Genomic DNA, 19941 nt, shown 5'->3' on the forward strand with positions numbered 1-19941 from the left:
GAAGAAATAAAGAAGGTTCCCCAATGGGGCACTTATCTGAATCAGTGAAGGCCAATGGTACCAACGGTCATGAATAGAACAGACCGACAGATGTGAGGCCAGCTTTCGAACTGGCATTAAATAGTCAGGGATTTACACTCACACATCCACGTATCTGTGGACTCAAGTCATACATCAGATATATGGCTCCATGGGAGGTTTTGGCTTTGGTACCTTCTCTAGATGTCAGGGTTACTTGACGAGATAACCCAACAGTTTGAAATATTAGTACAATTGCACAAGTCTTACTTTCCTATAACAGATGTTCAAATCACTAACTGCCTCAGTCATATCACTCACCTCTGATCCCCCAGACTCTGCAAAGTTTAAGTGGGTTTCAACCTGTTTGACTCAGTTGCTGTTGGATTTGTTTTTTACTTACTCTTGCTAGATGATTCTGGCTTCAAGGTACTTTCTTCCTCTTCTTTGTGGAAGTGAAAAAGCCTGAACATTTACTTCCTGTGACAGCTGAAGACTTCCCTCTCAGGAAATGCTCACCAATCAGCTGTCACAGGAAGACAGACAGACGGAAGCCTGAGCTTTAGAAAGCTGGGCAGTGCTGGGCTACTTTGGCAGATAACACAAAATGCCGCCGAGTCAGTGAGGAATTCTAACTTCTACTACTACAGGTAAGTAGGACTTACGTAAATGTACTTTTTTTCTTTCTATTTTTTATCCTCCTGATTTATTCTTTTAGTTTTTAAATATAAAGTCAGACATAGTAACTCTGACCAAAAATACTAGTAGACAGTGACTTGTCTATTGCAGCAAAGTAAAAATGGAGTAAAAATAAACGGAGCATGTCCATACCAAACAAGGACAAATGGTGCTGTTAGGGGTCCCATCTCTGAAAGTCGAATGTTACAGAACAATAATTGATTTGAAAACCGAGTCCACTGCATTACAAATCTTTCTTTTCAGCTGTGCAACACAAAACATGATATAACTGTATAAATCTGAATCTGGTGCTTCAGTTTACTTGTTTAGTTTTATGTTTGCCTTTTTGCTAGTGCAGTGCAAATCTTGTTTTTTTCTTCATCACAGCCATCCTGCTTTTGAATCCCATTTTACTGAGCCTAATCCTCTTACTTTTACAGATGCACAAAGTGCAACATCAGGGGCTATTACAGAACTCGATGCTATTTTCTAAAACTCTTTTTTGTAGTTGTTCAAGGTATAGCATGAGATGCCAGCATAAAAATATATTCAGTGCTTTGCTTAACATATTCAGTTCCTTTTTTGTTTTCCAGTGTGCTGCAAACACTTAAATTTTCCTTCTAAAAATGTGCTCCAGATAAATTTGTGGAATATATTATCCAGTTCTTATAAATAATGTCCTTGTTTTACACAGCCCCTCGTTATGGAAAATGATACCTGGTTACCTTGTTTCCATTTTCCTGAGGAAAATGCTATAAACGTTTGTAATGTGTACTGAAAAAAATCATGTCATGCAATGTTGAATTTGTTACAAGCTCCTTAGGTTCCACAAAGATAACAATAAAAACTGCAATTTATTAAAGTAAACACAAAGTCAACAAGAACACACAAGCTTTCACAAAAAAAGAGTTAATTCAGATGAATGAAAACGAATAAATCAAATGAAACATTAAATGGCAGTAATAAAATCTACTCCGTTCCTAAAGTTACACTATCCATTCACGACATTTAAAGATTGCGTACAAAACATTGCTTTGCCTTGTAACTGGCTGCAGAATCAGATGGCACGGTAGAGCAGACACTCCATTTTTGTTTTCTATACTGCTTCTGCTTCCAGATTCAGTTTTTGTTTTTTTTTCTAAAAAATAGGTTTTAAAGCAGTGGTTGCATGCCTGGAATGAAGCATGGACTGTTTACTGCTTCTGAAATTTGTATCACCGTGTGCCACATTTTGATGAGGGTATTACGTGTGCAGGAAGGTGAATAAGGATCAAAACGTGATACTGCTTAGCAGGTAGCAGCATGTTTTTCTCTTTTTGGGATGAGTTTTTATAAGAAATAAGAGTACTGGATACATGAAAGAGATGGAAAATAAAAATCTGTTCAAAGTTCAAAATAAAAACATGTCCAAAGCCCACAGAGTTGATAAGAGGGAATGTCTTTGTGTCTGTTCCGGTACTACACAATAATGCTCCACGTCTGTTCAAGAACTATATAACAGTGAGATTGTACAAATACATTTAGAAAGCAGTTGTAAAAAGTGAAACACTTTCTGTTGTACTATAATATTTTCAGTGAAAACAGCAAATGCCAATGCCTGTATTCTTCTATACACTTTTCACCTGCACCCAAAATGGTGGCAGTGTGTTATCCATGGACATCCCTTGTTGAAAACAGGCGCATGGGCTGTTAAAAATGATGCAGATGACAAGTGTTTTTAAAATGTTTTAAAGGTAAACACCGCACTTTAAGCATTTTAACAGCCAGAAAAGTGTTACATCAACAGCATTTTTCAGAGGGGAGAAAACATAACTGTGAGGACAAATTCAGCTTTGACTCCTTGAACTTAATCTTTAAGCATGGGTTTTATGCTGACCTGACCATTAAGGCCAGAAGTTGAATACCTGCTATCTATATATAAATTTACAATATTGGCGTTAGCAGCATGGTATGGTGACAGCTTTCTATTCTTTAGCTTAATATCCACTTGTTTACAGCAAAGCTTCTGCTCCAAATTATTATTTTTTTAAAGAGGGGAATGCTTTATCTGGTATAACATCATTCAAGCCATCAAAGGAGTGTAAAATGAGCCAGTGTTTTCTAATTATGCCACGTATCTGTAGTCTGATTACAACCTGTAATAACCATTCTAGACTATTACTTGGAATTCATGCATTCAGAAAGTACAGTTGTGTACACTTACCATAAATGTAGATGTTTGAGTGTATTCACTGTTGCAGTCATCACTTTTGGGTTATTTGCTTGCAGTAGCCCTGAGTCAGTCTGATTAACAAAGTCTTGGGTCCTGCGTCAGTTGCTGTCCCTTTTTCCATGACGTCAGGTCGTCAGGGGTATAAAACATGCAGCCGACACCATTACATCAGTTTTTCTTGCCCCAGCTGTCAGGTGCCCCCTTAATGGGAAGCAATTAAATCTATAAATATACAAGGTTATACCTCCAACAAAAAAAGCAAATACACCAAAAAGCTTTTGAAGATAGAAAAGGAAAGTAGAGGTATATCCAAAAGAAGAAAGGGGGCTGGAGGGAGGATAACCAGGACTGCAACAGTGAATACACTCGAACATCTACATTTATGGTAAGTGTACACAACTGTACTATGTTCTTCGTGTTTCACTGTTGCAGTCATTACATTTGGGTAGATTCCCAAAGCTATGGTTGGGAGGAGGAATTTATACAGCATTAGGACCAGCTATAAGGCCCTGCAAGACAGCAGTGGCAAAGCCAGCTCTGGATTTAGAGAAAATTGGTAAATGATAATGCTTGGTGAAATTATGTACAGAACTCCAGGTAGCAGTTTCTAGGATGTCCCTGGTAGGGATGCCTCTGAGAAAGGCTGTAGAGGTAGATGCAGCATAGGTAGAGAGGGGTCTGATCCCCTGTGGGATAGGTTGTCCATGGTGTTTGTAGCAGAAATGAATGCAATGGCCTATCCATTTGAAAATGGTTTGCTTTGAAATAGCCTTTCCCTCTGCCCCTGCAGCAAATGCCACCAGCAGTTGATCAGATTTCCTTTGAGGTTTAGTTCTGCCCAAGTAGAATCTAAGTTGTCTGTGCACGTCTAAGGAGTGCAGAATCTGTTCCCCTTTGTTCTGTGGATTAGCATTAGGAAAGAAGGTTGGCAAATGTATGGACTGATTAAGGGCCACACTGGATACCACCTTGAGCATGAAGGAGGGATTGGTCCTGAGGGACACCCTGTCCGCATGAAAGATGATGAAAGGCTCCACTGCCATGAGGGCCTGTAATTCAGATACCCTTCTTGCTGAAGTGATTGCTAAAAGGAAAGCTGTTTTCCAAGAAAGGAATTTTAGGTCCGCAGTGGCAGCTGGCTCGAAAGGAGGACGGGTGAGCTTTTCCAATACAAAGTTGAGGTCCCAGGCTGGAGTAGGAGCTCTCCTGGGTGGTCGTAGACTTTTGGCCACTCTGAGGAACTGCTTAAGCAATGGATGAGAGAAGAAGGGTGGTTCTGTGTTATAATGAGCTGAGATGGCTGAGGCGTGAATTTTGATGGAGGAGAAAGACAGGCACTTATGAAGCATCTGAGTTAAGTATTGCAAAATCTGAGGTAAATTGGGCACTGTTGTGTGCTCATCCCTTGAGATTGGTTCCAGGCACAGAATCTTTTCCATTTTTCAGCATAAGACTTTCTAGTACTAGGCCTCCTTGCCTCTAAATTGATATCCATCACTGATTTACTGAGGGATGGTAAAGGAGACATTATGTAATTAGCCAGGCTGCTAGAGTCACTGTTTGAAGCTGAGGGTGCAGAATTTGGCTCTCCTGCTGAGACAATAGAGTAGGAGTCTGAGACAGGTGCCATGGGTCCAACAGTGACACACTGCACAAGAGCGGGTACCAGTGTTGGCATGGCCAGTATGGTGCAATCAAAATTGTCCTTGGTTTGTCTTGTTTGATCTTTAGTAGTACTTTGGAGAGCAGAGGCAGAGGAGGAAAGGCATAAACTGTTTTTCCAGCTGAAGGACTGCACTTCCCTGCCAAATGAGCCCCCCATGCATAATCTGATGCATCTGTTGTTAGGGTTTGGGCAGCAGGGGGTGTTGTGAATGGTGGTCCCTTGTTTTGGTGGCAGTCCTCTGCCCACCAAAGAAACTCTAGGCGTAGGCAAGGTATGATAGGAATCATTGCTTCTAGATCCTGAGAATGTTGACACCATAGGCTTTTTTAGATGTCATTGTAGTTTCCTCATATATACAGTCTTGCATATGGAATTAGAAGAATGCCGGAGGCCATGAACCCCAAGACTTGTAGTATTTGCCTTGCAGATAGTAGGGATTTTGTGGCCACTTGTTTGAAGTAGGTTGTCAAATAAATTTGTTTCTCTGGTGTGAGGTAAGTCATCTGGGAAGTTGTACCCAAGCTTGCGCCCAGGAAAATAACTTGTTGACAGGGTACCAGGTGTGATTTCTTTACATTTATGGTGTACCCCAGACAAGTCAGTACCCTTTGAATGAAGGCCAGATGATTCAAAAGTTTGTCCTGGCTTTCTGCCTGAATTAAACAATCGTCCAGGTATGGGTATATTTGAATATTTCTTTGCCTGCCAAAGGCAATGACTGGGGCTAGGCACTTTGTGAATACCCTGGGCACAGTAGATATGCCAAAGGGCAGTGCAGAGAACTGGTAGTGATTGTAGCCTGCTTTGAAGTGTAGGTATCTTCTGCAAGTTTCCCTGATTGGGATGTGCAGGTATGCTTCCTTTAAATCGAGTGTTGCCATCAAGGCATCTTTTCCTAGCATGGGAAGCAACTGGTGAAGAGTCAGCATCTTGAATTTTGGAATCACCAAAAAGGTGTTTAGAGTAGACAGGTACAGGACTGGGCACCATGAATTGCCTTTTCTGGGTACCAGGAAAAGTCTTGAGTAGAAACTTTGTCCTTTTTCCTCTTCTGGTACAGTTTGAATAGCCTTTATGTTTAAAAGAGAGAGTATTTGCTTTTGAGCCTCTGCCCACTGATTTGGGGTAGATCTGGCCAACCACTGGGCATTGGCAATGTGTGAAAATGAAATCTGTATCCTTGGGACACTATATTTAAAACCCATTTGTCCTGGGTAATGAATTCCCAGTTTTTGGCCTGCAGACCAATCTTTCCCCTTAAAGGAGCAGTCAGTTGAGATGTGCTTGGAAGTTTTAAAGTCAAGTCATTGAGACAGTTTTCCATAGGGGGGAGTTCTACTACTCCCAGATTTGGTAGCGGAAGCCCCCCACTGCTTAGTCTTGTGCGTACCCTGGGACTGAAACCTGGGGTTTCTGCTGGGTCAGGTTTGGATTGAGAAGGCCTGGAAGGTGCAGGAAAGGACCAGTTCTTAGAGTGCCAATGCCTACTAAATCTTGGAGGTTGAACTTGTAAGAAATCTTTAACAGTTTGCATAGATTTAGCTTATCTTCCATCTTTTTAAGAACTTCCTCAGCTTTACTGCCAAACAGGCGGTCCTGATTTAAGGAAGCATCCAACAGTTTAGCTTTAACATGATCAGGCAAAGATTGCTCCTTAAACCAAGCATGCCTTCTGAGTACAGACCCAGTGACAGCAGCCCTGCAAGAGGCCTCTAAAGAATCAAACCCACATTGCAAAGTATGTTTTCCAACCTGTTCAGCAGAATGCATCAAATCCTGTAAATTCTTATTTTCAGCACAGTCAGGAATCAACATCATCTTCTGTTTAAGCAATCCAATAATATGTTGTTGATACTTTAACATATGAAACTGACAGTTTAAGGCCCTAATGGCCTAAGCTGCAGAAGTGTAAACCTTCTTACCCCATCTATCCAGAGCCCCTGGAATCTCTATCAGAAGGGATAGGATTTTTGGCAGTAGAAGCCTTAATGCCCTTGGGTCCCTGTGAAATAGTCTCTGGATCCGCAATAGGATTTTTAAAAAGGAACTTTTGAGAATCACGAACCCTGTAATATCTGGAGCAGGAGGCAAAGAATCAGGGGCCAAACTAGATTCCAAAAAGGCATCATCAACAATGTCTAGTACAGGAGGGATAGCTAAAGGCCTATGCTGAGGCAGGAGTAAGAAGTCCCTAAGCCTCTTTTTTGAATCAGAGAAATCCTGGCTTTCCCAGTGGAAATGCTCCCTTAGAGTGTGTAAGGTTTCACCAAAAGAGAAATCCTCAGGAGGAGAAGCAGAGGGAATAGAGTCCTCTGCATCAGAATCCTCATAAGTAGATGAGAGTAAATCCAGATTATCAGAAAAATCAGAATCCTGGTCAGAAGATTCATAAACAAATTCAGTCCTAGGTCTCTTAGAAGAGGAAGGTTATCTTCCCCTGATTAAAGTTATAAGGTCTTCAGCCATTCTTATCATTTGTTTTTTAGGCATAGAGGCCTGAGCATGCGGCCTGGGCGTCGTTTTTCTAGGCATGGTTTGAGGTTTAGGCCTTAAAGAAGAAGGAGGCATCAGTTTAATATGCAAGTCCGTAGGCCTGAATACACCCTCAGAAGCTGGTGCCTGCACAGCGGCTCCGGACCCATCCAAAGTAGAGACATTCGCAGGTTCCACAGTTGAAGCATCTCGCGGCATACCGGACTCTGAATGGGTCTCAGTTGAGGCCTGCAAGTCAGACGTAGCGGGTATCAGGGGCTGCAAAAGTGCCTTACTGAGTACCGGCGAACTGGCGACTGGCTTAGGAGAAGCGTTGCCAGCAGTTTTGGACCTAGGCAGCCTGTCTCTGTCTTTATCTTTGCGCTTTTTCAGAATACCTGTAGTCGGATGGCTTACAGACATTTCTAGATAATTGAACCGAAAACCAAAATATTTAGAGGCAAAAATATACCGACGATGGATAGTGTGTTGATTAAATAAGGCACAAAACCGACAGCAAGGTACATTGTGGTCAGGGCCTAGGCAAGGAATACAGTACGGATGCAAATCTTTGTGAGGTATTTGTTTTCCACAAGAAATACAATTACTGACTTTTACTGACATCAGTAAAGCGCAAGAAAAAGTTTCCCCAACGGGGTACTTAGCTTTAGTTGAAGACTTCGGTTCTGAAACTCAAAAACAAAAATTTCAGGAGTCGGCCGACCGGCACTTGTGAACTGCTTTGGGCACCGCACGGCAAGAAAGACTGATGTAATGGCATCAGCTGCATGTTTCATACACCTGACGACCTGATGACATGGAAGAAGGGACAACAACCGACGCAGGACCCAAAATTTTGTTAATCAGGCCGACTGAGGGGTACTGCAAAGCAGATAACCCAAATGCAATGACTGCAACAGTGAAACATGAAGAACATCAGTATGTATTGGAGAAATAAGGTTTAGAAGTATTCAAACAGTCTGAAACTACCTGATGTTTCATCTGCAGTAACACTTCTTGTCCATGCTCTGTAACTATGAAATTATTCACTTCAACTTCCAATTGCTCCATACATTTTCCTTTGCTAGTATGTAACACAAATATTGAAATCATTTCACCTTTCATAACATTCTGAAATATATGTTTTTGGTATATAGTGAATCAATGGAAGTAGGTATTGCTATTAATTGATTTCTTATGCACAGAAATTACAAAAATGCCACCTTGTTGACAGGTCAGAGTAATAAAAAAAAAATCAACAAAGCTACCATACATCTAATCATCAATCAAATAAACATTATTTTCAAATGATAAGTTAAAAGTTTTCCATAAATTAACAGCTGCTCTATTTTTAAATAATCAAGTCATACTGTTCGTCCAATCCTTGCTGTTTTTCTAAAAATAATACCCAACATTTCAGTCTGTTTCTCGAAAAAAATCACCCCCCAACCTGACGGTATTTTCAGTCCCTTTACTTTTTTCCTTCTCAGTTGTAAATCCTACAAATCTGAATCTTACTGCACTGCTTTTATTAACTCTTTCTTTTGGCTTTTCCCGCCATACACAAATTGCTTTTTGTTACTACTCTTCTGCTATCAGGATAACCGCACATGTCAGGCACCAATACCCCTTCACTTTTCTTGCATTGGGTTTCTTTCAATTCTCCTCCACTTACACTCACTGCAGAATTCATTACTAAGTTCAACTTTCCTGACCCAGTGGCTACTTCTCCCTCCTTCACTCATTTATCCACTTTTACTATATCTTTTAACCATTATTTTATCAATAAATTCATCCATAAACCAGTATATATTAATTTAATTGTACTTACAATCGTCTGCCCAAGCTTGTAACATTGTAATATATTCTGCGCTTGTGCGTACTTTGAAGTGCCATGTGCTTTTTTATGTCACATGCCAACAGCTTTACTTTCTTTACTATTATCCTATTTTACTTTCTTTACTATTATCCTATTACTTACTTTATTTTGCTGCTTCCTCAGCTGACAGATTTTTATCCGTTAGCAGAAAAAGTCTCCAAATTCATGTGTCTGAAGTGTAATAGCAGCATGAAATTTTGTCACCAAGCTGTAATGAAGACCAAATATGATAACATTGTCCCACAAAACATTCCTTTGCATAATAATGCCTTCCTTTGCCTGCCCAGTTACCAGAAAACATATTTTCTTGGTTGTAATATTTAAGTCCTGAGCATTAATTTTCTGTCCTGCTACCTGAATGAGTAAATGGACCTGTAGCAACAAAGCAAAATTTAACTTACACTGTAATTCTGACATACTATAGAAAGTTTTCTGTTTGCTAGATGAGTGATCCTAAAATAAGTATTAGTCTCCCACCACTCAGTAATCTGCTCAATTTTTCATGTAAATTATCTACTGTGAGCTTAATGACGTCAGAGATGATGATACTGAATTTCCATTAACATTGTGCATCTTTAGAGGGTTGAAGGGTGTGTAGTTGTGACGGGTCCGAAGGGAGTTTTGTAAAGGGGTGCAGGCTAGGATGGTTGGTTTAGCATTATAAATTATGGATGCTTGGGCAGATTGGAAGGAGCGCGGGTGGTTGAACGTTGAAACACTAGGCTTGATGTTTATGGTGGTGGTGGGAGTGGGGGTCAAATGTAAATCAAACAGAGGTGGAAGAGGGAAAAGGTGCAAGTAGAGAAGGTAGTGTAAATGGCAGGGGTTAAGTAATAAAGTAACATTTTGAAGGGTTTGGAAGGGATGTGATGTACAGTACAACTTTAAAAATTAGTAGTGTCAGTGGCGCAACACACTCCTTTGGTGCTGGAAGAAAAGAAGACTGTGGGTTCTATTCCCACTACAGATGACTGGACTGATAACACTGCAGTGCACCATAAGGGGGTGATGCACTTCTGAGTGTCGTCCTTTGGGTGAGACGTTAAACCGAGGTCCCAATCTACTCGAGTTAGTGCTACCTCAAGTGGATGCAAAAGATCCCACGGTGGCAGTTACTGAAAAATGAGTAGGGGAAGTTCCCTGATGTCCTGGCAACATTTCTCCAGTAGTGTAAATACCACCTCAGGTCTCCCTTATAAAAAGGCCACTAGCTTAATGGGGCTGAACTGATCAATGAAGGATTAAACAAACAAATAAATAAAAATAAAAGGACTGGGAACTTGAAAGATTAGAGGAAAATGTCTGGTAAATTTGAGGTATATTTATGAATCAGAGGAGAAGACACAAGTCAGGTAGGGGATCCATGAAGGATCTTTTTAGAATGGTAATGCTCACAGACTAGGACTAGTGTTAGCAGTACATATGACCTGGGGGGGGGGGGGCAGGTGATAGAGACCCAGGCAGTTTGTATAGTAGGACAGGATGCTGCTGTTAGCAGTCGGGTACATATGCATTATTTATTACAACATGATTGTATACTTTGTAGAAATTACTGCTAATGAATGTGTGGTTATTGAAATGATTTGCGATTATGCCATATTAAACTTTTAACAAACATTATTATGCGCTGCACCTTCAGATGATTTGTGATTACGCCATATTAAACTTTTAACAAACATTATTATGCGCTGCACCTTCAGATGATTTGTGATTACGCCCATATTAAACTTTTAACAAACATTATTACACGCTGTACCTTCAGATGATTTGTGATTACGCCATATTAAATGTTTAACAAACATTATTACGCGCTGTACCTTCAGATGTAGAGTACTTTAATTACTAGCTTCTCTACGTCAGGCCACAAAGGACATTTTGTAAACTCGGCAGGCACTATATGAATTTATTGATTGTCATCACAGGCAGAGTAAACATGGTTGCCACAATGTGAATTAACTGCGTTTAGGCTGTTTTACGTTTTAAATGTCCTAGTGATGACAATCTTCTGATTTTTTTTCTTTCTTTTTTGTTTTTTAGAATATGTGTTAGGATACTGCCATTTCTTCATAAATATGAAAGGGGTATTAGGATACGTTATGCAGCATTTTAGAACATTTTGTACTAATTATTTGAAAACTGTTTTATCTGTTGTACTTGATCAGTTGTATAATATGTTGGGGCCACTCTCTTTCATACATACTGCACATCTCGGTGACTGTCTACGTTATGCCAAGATCCCTAGGGCAAGAGTTTTCTGTACATTTAGTGTAAATGAGGTATAAACTCCTTGGGGCAACGGACCACAGACAGTGCGTAAATCTTCCTGCCGCAAGCGTTATTGTGGGTTACTCAGACATTTGGATATGACTTTTCTGACTTTTTCAACATAATTTTTTTTTTTTTTTAATGGAGTGTATACATAATCTAAAAGGGAAGGCCTGAGAGTTATTTTTATAAGTTTAACCCTAGAAATGGCTCTGAGTAGGCCAGCGATAAGGTATACAGGAAACATCTTCAGCAGTAAATGCCTGCTGTGTCTTGAGATGCATTTTTAGAGGACTACGTGCTGTACTTAATAATGCTACATTCTATATAGTTCAGTGGATAGGTTGTAATTCTAACAGTCATCTACATGATTGGGCAGCGCAGTGGTGCAGCGGTTAACGTTGTCGCCTCACAGCAAGAGGTTCTCCGGTTCGATTCTCGGCTGGGGTGCCTTCTGTGTGGAGTTTGCATGTTCTCCCTGTGTTCGCGTGGGTTTCCTCCGGGTACTCCGGTTTCTTCTCACATTCCAAAAAAAAACATGCATCTGGAGCGTTTCTCCCCGGGCCTCCGCTGAAAACAGGCTCTGTGGAACCTAGTCGGACTTTCCCGGTCAACAAATGTTAAATAATAAATGATATTAAATTCACAGTTATAAACAACTTCTCAGATGTAAAAATGACTGTGACACTTTTATACTGTAATGTTATAAACTATCCATAGTACCTACAGAACAACTTACATATATTAAACAAGTTAAGCAGAAATTCTCAATCTTTTGGAAGGACTGCAGTATAATTATGTGGATTTAGGCATCTCTTAATTAGAAAACAATCAATTTCCATAAAGTAAACGTAAAACCATTTAGTTTTGTACTGCTGCAGGGAGCTTTACCCCCATGCATGTCGATGCAGACTTCACAGGTTATTTTTCTGAGTTCATGCTCAGGTCTAATAAATCGCATGTCTTAATAAGCACATTTATGTCACACCTTATACTTTCTGGTTGTTAGCTGGAACAAAGATCATATGCTTATTAACTTCAAAGCTTAGCTAGTCAAATAATTTAGCAGTGGAATGTGCACAAACATTTTAATGAAGGCTCTTTAGAGATCTAGAAAAACAAAAAAATACAAGTTTCATAATCAAAACATAGTAGCATGCAGGCATGACTAGGAAGAGCGTAAAATGACTGCTGATCTGACATCAATGTTTGACATCAATCTTCATGGTAAGTTGCTCATTGCAAGCTAATGGATGCATCAAACTACAATGTACAACGTTAATAGCAATATTGAAAATACAAGTTGCTGTCAATGCAGATAGGATATTTAGACCGACCCCAGGTGAATACTACCACCCCATAGGCTCAGTAAAAACAGAAAAGCCAATAAAAGGTATCCAGGTTTCAAAACCCACATGATACAAGGCAGAGTCTGAAAGGAAAAACAAAATCTTTATACTGAGTGCTGTGAACCTTTGTTTCCACACTAAGGACTTTAGAAACTCCATCCTACTACAAACCGATTCGCTGCTCACTTACTCTTACATCATCACAACCACCATGTAAGCACTTCTGTCGCTCACTTAACATTGCCAGATGACTCCCTATCAGTGAATGAGCTGTAACCCAGATCCAGACAATCCTGTTTAGAGATCACTGCCTTCCATTCGCCAGTAAACAAGTAAGACACAACCACAGAGCATGGGCCAACGTTACAACACTGGGTACTGCACTGAAAGAAAGGCAACAAGGAGGAGAAAAATGCTGCACTAGCCCCAGCTACGTGAAATGAACTCTCAGAAGAAATCAGAAATCTTCCAGGCTTCAGAACATTCAGAATTTCCCTTTGCATATTTACAGATGCTTTGCCACAATGCAATAATTTTCAAGAGCACAGTGCAAAAATATGTCTAACTCCCTGTTACTCTTAACTATGGTTATTTCTGTTCTTCTCATGTTGTCCCAGATTCCTTTCACTGTCTCACTCGTGACACCCACCTCTTGTTGACTAACGCCACTCTACCTCCAAAACATTCCTTAGCCCCGTGACTTAATGCATTCCTTAACCCCACGACTTGATGCACTCCTTAACCCCATGGCTTAATGCATTCCTTAACCCCATGACTTAATGCATTCCTTAACCCCATGACTTAATGCATTCCTTAACCCCATGATTTAATGCATTCCTTAACCCCATGACTTAATGCATTCCTTAACCCCCACGACTTGATGCATTCTTTACCCCCACAATTTGATGCATTTCTTAACCCCATGACTTAATGCATTCCTTAACCCCCACGACTTGATGCATTCCTTACCCCCACGACTTGATGCATTCTTTACCCCCACAATTTGATGCATTCCTTAACACCCACGACTCAATGCAATCCTTAACCCCACGACTTGATGCATTTCTTAACCCCATGACTTGATGCATTCCTCAAATACTATTGAACACTTCCCAGAGGCTCCCAACAGGCTCTCTTCCACACATAAAACCATTAAACCTTCACAAAAATTGCACACTCGGACCTTTACTAGCTCATAATACATTTTTATGTTTCATCCGTTGACAAGCTACATAGAAGCCTATTCATCTTCATACCCCAATACTATCCAAAAGGAACATTCCAGACTTACCCAGCTGGTGCTGACACTCTTTGTGATGCCTGCTACAACCATCATCATAGATTCAGTGCCATTTCACTGAAATGTACAGCCGTAACCACCTTTTTCATATATGACCGATTTTACCACAAGGTTTACTTTGCATTACTTATCTTCACAAATCCAAACACATGAAAATTAGGCTTCCACTGCATTGTAAGACCAAATCTCTGCAGATTAAGTCTCTCACTTGTTAAAATCTTTACATATATTTTTTTCATAGTAGGCGTGTAAACATTGTTAAATGTATTGTTATTGTTGTGGATAAACTGTTCTATCAAAAGTAACCCAGACCATATCTACACGAGAATCAGTTTCATTTAATTATCTGAAAAGGGCTCACTGGATTAAATCAGTACTCAAACTGCCAAACATACACAAGAAATAAAAAAAACAGCAGCACTTACTTCTGATTTGCTTTTTGATTTCCTTGGCTGGATCCAACCAGTTCTGAAATGAAAAAATAATTTTTTGAAAGTTATTTTTACAGTAAGTCACTACAGCATTAATTTGTGATAATATAGCACTCTGTTACACAGATTCCTCAGTTTACTGATTTCCATCTTAAGTATGATTAATGCTTTATTAAAACGGGACAAAGAGACCATATCATTACATCCCGTTTTGCCTGTGGTTCACGCCAGTGTTAAACATCTGTCTTTGTTAGATAAGATAATGCTTTGCATATATTAACATGGCTTGCCTATAGACATGAACAAACTAAACATAGTTGTTAGTTTCATATCCGTAATATCATATTCAAATTGTAATGCATCTCACTGTATAAAACAGCCAAAAAACTGACTAATTTTCACAAGTACTGACTTTATCTTAAACTTGCATTCCTCTTACAAGCGCTCTCTTTTCTAATTTTTCTCAAACCCAAATGTCCACAGTAAAAGCAAAAACGCTGAAGTGCCACTCGTCTTTTGCACAGCAAAGATTGAAAGCAATACCAGCCTGAAGTAAATCCACGTATAAAGATTTTAATAAAAACTGGAAAGGTTGAGCGCTTTCACAAATTTTCACAGATTTTTCTCAAACCGAAATAAAGACAACCATGGGGACAATGACCAGCGTTTAACTTCCTATTCTGTTCTGTTCTGTTGTATTGTGAACATTTGTCATGTCTCCTGCATAGGCAGCCTGCTACACATGTACTTATTCTGTTCTGTTGTGTTGTATTGTGAAACACTGTCATGTCTCCTGCATAGGTAGCCTGCTATACATCTACTTATTCTGTTCTGTTGTGTTGTATTGTGAAACATTGTCATGTCTCCTGCATAGGCAGCCTGCTATACATCTACTTATTCTGTTCTGTTGTGTTGTATTGTGAAACATTGTCATGTCTCCTGCATAGGTAGCCTGCTATACATGTACTTATTCTGTTCTGTTGTGTTGTATTGTGAAACACTGTCATGTCTCCTGCATAGGTAGCCTGCTATACATCTACTTATTCTGTTCTGTTGTGTTGTATTGTGAAACATTGTCATGTCTCCTGCATAGGTAGCCTGCTATACATGTACTTATTCTGTTCTGTTGTGTTGTATTGTGAAACACTGTCATGTCTCCTGCATAGGTAGCCTGCTATACATGTACTTATTCTGTTCTGTTGTGTTGTATTGTGAAACATTGTCATGTCTCCTGCATAGGTAGCCTGCTATACATCTACTTATTCTGTTCTGTTGTGTTGTATTGTGAAACATTGTCATGTCTCCTGCATAGGCAGCCTGCTATACATGTACTTATTCTGTTCTGTTGTGTTGTATTGTGAAACATTGTCATGTCTCCTGCATAGGCAGCCTGCTATACATGTACTTATTCTGTTCTGTTGTGTTGTATTGTGAAACATTGTCATGTCTCCTGCATAGGTAGCCTGCTATACATCTACTTATTCTGTTCTGTTGTGTTGTATTGTGAAACACTGTCATGTCTCCTGCATAGGTAGCCTGCTATACATCTACTTATTCTGTTCTGTTGTGTTGTATTGTGAAACATTGTCATGTCTCCTGCATAGGCAGCCTGCTATACATGTACTTATTCTGTTCTGTTGTGTTGTATTGTGAAACACTGTCATGTCTCCTGCATAGGTAGCCTGCTATACATGTACTTATTCTGTTCTGTTGTGTTGTATTGTGAAACATTGTCATGTCTCCTGCATAGGTAGCCTGCTATACATCTACTTATTCTGTTCTGTTGTGTTGTATTGTGAAACATTGTCATGTCTCCTGCATAGGTAGCCTGCTATACATCTACTTATTCTTTTTCTCTTTATGTTTAATTTTTTTTCTAGTACCTCAGTGTACTGTCCCTGTAAAGTTCTGGCCCTGCTCTGTTTTCTCTTGCTGTGCTCGGGATGACTTTGCTTCACATCCTTACCCCCATTGCACCACATCCCCTTCTACACTACATTTATGCTAACTATTATACTGACCACATTCCAAGCCAAGACAATAAATCCTTGCCTCCTCATAATGCATCATTCATAGCATTATTAAACCCAACTGCCAATCACTTTTGCATGTACTTCTCCAGTCCCCCTACTATTTCTAAATCCCATATACCTCCCACTTCTCATACTTACATCAGTCACTGCCTGAAGTTCTCTCCTAAGTACTCTGCCACTGACCCATTACATATCTATTTCCACATATACTACCCACAGAATAACTTAACCTCCTTGACCACTTATCTTAAATGTTCTCCTATGTGTATCCATTTAACTCAGCTCTTACCTCGCCCACCTATTTCCAAATAAACTTTGTTCTTGGACTCCCTCCACCTGTATCCACTGACACACATCCTACTAATAATGGCTGTGAGATTTCCATATACACGACCATACAACATACAATGATACTCACTCAATTCCTACAAGTTATGAGTTCTCTCATCTGCACATACCTCACATCCTTTCATTATCATTGTAACTATGACATCACTTTCTATCATCACTGTAACCACAACATCACATCCTATCATTACCAAGGTAACCACGACATCTTCCAACATGATACCATATAAATTCCAATCATTAATAACAGTGCTTCCAGCTTTACTATAACTCCAGAATTGTACCACACAACCCACATACAGCACCTTAAAAACATGTACGTAAAACACAATGCAACAGCACAAATAATACACCTTGACCACACACTAAATATCAATGGACCCAGAGGTGGATTCACCCTTTTCATCAAATTAAAGTATCAATACAACTAAGCAGTGATGTCCATCCAAACTTAAGACCAGGTCATGCATCCTCAAAATACTGATCTGCTCAGATTACACAATAGTCACCATATATTATTTCATACAAACAACAAAACAGGACTTCAACTATTTCACATTAAACTTAGAAACATTACAAAAGAGCTCCAAGACGCCCATCCCCAGATACTTCATTTCTCACCTGATATTCTAGCAATTACTGAAACCTGGCTCAAAAAAAGGCATTGAAATCAAACAGCTTCTATCTTTACGTTCAAGAAATACAAGAAACAGCTCCTCTCCTGGGTCTCAACAAAAATCCCCACAATGCAATTATTCAAAAATCCCCACGATGCAATTATTCAAAAATCCCCATGATGCAATTATTCTAGATGACTTTAACATCAGTGGACGTCTATCAGTTTTGTAAACTCTGGAAGCTTCATACAACTATACAGTTTCACACAGCTTATCTCAACTGCAAGAACAAATTTTCTCCATGAATTAGATTCTTACCACCATGCCAAATTGAATTACATCCTATGGTATCCTCACAGACACAATAAGTGATCATTTACCTAAGTGTGCATTCAGACAGCAAACTCAGTCTCCCAAAACACACCAATACAAACAAGTTACAAACCTCTCCAAGTTGCTACCCGAGAATGTTATCAACACCATAAATCTTTATAACTGGGCACACTAAAAAGGCTTTCATAAGGCGAAGCAGTCACAAAATTTAATACAGCCTTATCCTAAACTCATATGCCCTACTTAGAACTAAATAAGTTAAAGAAAACTCTGCACCATGGTTATCCACCAAAACTAAAGAACTCATGAGAGGCAGAGACAAGGCTTGGAAGGCCTGGTCACGAAACAACATCAACAAAAACATACAAATATAGAAAAGTTTCAGAATCCAAGCCAAATAATGCACCAAAGCTGAAAAAATCATACTATATACCTCATTTCAAAGCACTTACAAAAATAACCCCAAACACTTCTGGACCTTAATAAACAACCTGCTTAATCCAGGACAAAGTATTACCTCTACCCCAACCACATCTAACCCAAAGAATATCATTGCTAATCAGTTTAATCACCAATCCATACAAAGGACTCAGTCACTAATTAGCAAAAAAGGAAATAATAACCACCAGGTCCCTCCCCAAAACAATTGTTCAGGAAACACCGCCTTAGCTGTCCCCACCAGCACAATTAAAAAAATCTCCTGTACAACTTAAAACCAGTTACACCAGCTACAGATAATTTACCTGCCGAATACATAAAATTGCATCTGATGGCTTAGCCTATCCAGTTTCTATTCTAATCTGTCACTTTGTTACAAAAAAACGTGTGCCCAATCTTTTGGAAGAGTGTTCTATAATGCCATTACATTAAGGTGGACATTTCAATCAATTCTCAAATTACAGACCCATAGCTATCCAATCCATCCACTCTCAATTTCTCAAATACATAATTCAGAAAAATACTCTTACATCCACACAACATGATTTTTACTCAACCTACATTACTACAACTGCTCTTCATAAATATTGTCAACCTCAAGAGAAACTCTGGAAGAATTGTGTTATCTCTATGTCTAATTTTATCCAAAGTATTATCATATCTATGATAAGACCTATCTAAAGTATTCACATCTCTATGTTTAGATCTATCCAAAATATTCAAATTTCCATGCCTAGAGTTACCCACATTATTCATATCTCTGTCCAGATCAATCCAAAGTATATACATACTGATTATCAAACACCACTTCATCTTTGATAGCTAGATATTTTAAGCTCATCACTTCTTTGCTTTCAAAGTTACTGTCAAAAAGAGCCCAGTCAGTAAAGTGGAAAGATGACTGCTCACCTTTACCTGTATCAGTTGGTGTACCTGTACCTGAAGGATTAGTATTAGGCCCTTTATTATTCACTTTTTACAACTGACTTTCACACTGCTGCAAAGCAGACCGCCATCATCCACTATATTGATGAGTCAGCTCTCACTCCTACAGCCAAAAACCTCACAAAATGTCAGGAAATCACACACACGTCATTCTCTTCTACTGAGACATAGTTAGACAATTCCCTGTTCTTAAATCCCAACAAAACAAAACAAATACTACTTTTGCCCCAGCATCTATTTACTGAAAAAGCCCTCTTTACAATCTACTCATTTCATAACACTAAGGGAGAACAAGTAAAACTTCAAACATCTAGGAGTCATAGTAGGTGACAGTTTGAAATCTGATCAACACATAATCTCATACGATCATAAACTGGGATTCTTATACAGGGCTAAACCCTTTCTGATACAGCTAAGAAACACACAGCAACAGCATTCCCACTACTGTCCTTTCAACGTACCTCACTAATTCTTATTCTACAATTGTCACTACAAATCAGAATGGAACAGTATAAAACAAATTGGCTGAATTCACAGCTACCTGTTGTTTCAGAACCCACCACTGTCTTTATGTAAAACAATATAACTAGTTAGAGCTTCCACACTAGCTAACAGTCCACAAACTGCTATACAAGCCTCAAAGCTGTCCTGTTTTAAAAACTATTATCTAGCCCTACTGTCCAAACAGAGACCTTTGCTCATGTGAAAAGTCATTACTTACCGTTACACTGAGACCAGTAACACTTCAGGGATTTTACGTTTTTCTAACTGCGTTTTTAAAATGTGGAACTCTATCCCTCTTCCTCTGCAGTAAAATAATAACATAAAACATTTGCAATCTTAACTAAAGCAGCATCTATTAGATACATGGCTGTATCCCTGCTTATCATCAGGCTTCCCACAAGCTAACACCTTCTGGAAACAAAAACAAACACAAACACAAACACAAACACTACC

At 39.3% G+C, this 19941-nt stretch overlaps 1 protein-coding gene across 1 annotated transcript in view; it reads right to left on the reverse strand.

Annotated features, from left to right (window-relative positions):
- Positions 1 to 19941, reverse strand: part of EPB41L3 (erythrocyte membrane protein band 4.1 like 3) — a gene marked incomplete in the record, with an annotated part of 1523429 nt that overhangs the window by 718732 nt on the left and 784756 nt on the right. Inside the window, 1 exon segment of the mRNA XM_044066506.1 lies at positions 14265 to 14307. Within this exon segment, the coding sequence (XP_043922441.1) occupies positions 14265 to 14307 (43 nt within the window).

Source organism: Protopterus annectens, chromosome 3.part1, assembly GCF_019279795.1.
Source record: "Protopterus annectens isolate FY-2018-M chromosome 3.part1, PAN1.0, whole genome shotgun sequence".
Taxonomy (NCBI): Eukaryota; Metazoa; Chordata; order Ceratodontiformes; family Protopteridae; genus Protopterus; species Protopterus annectens.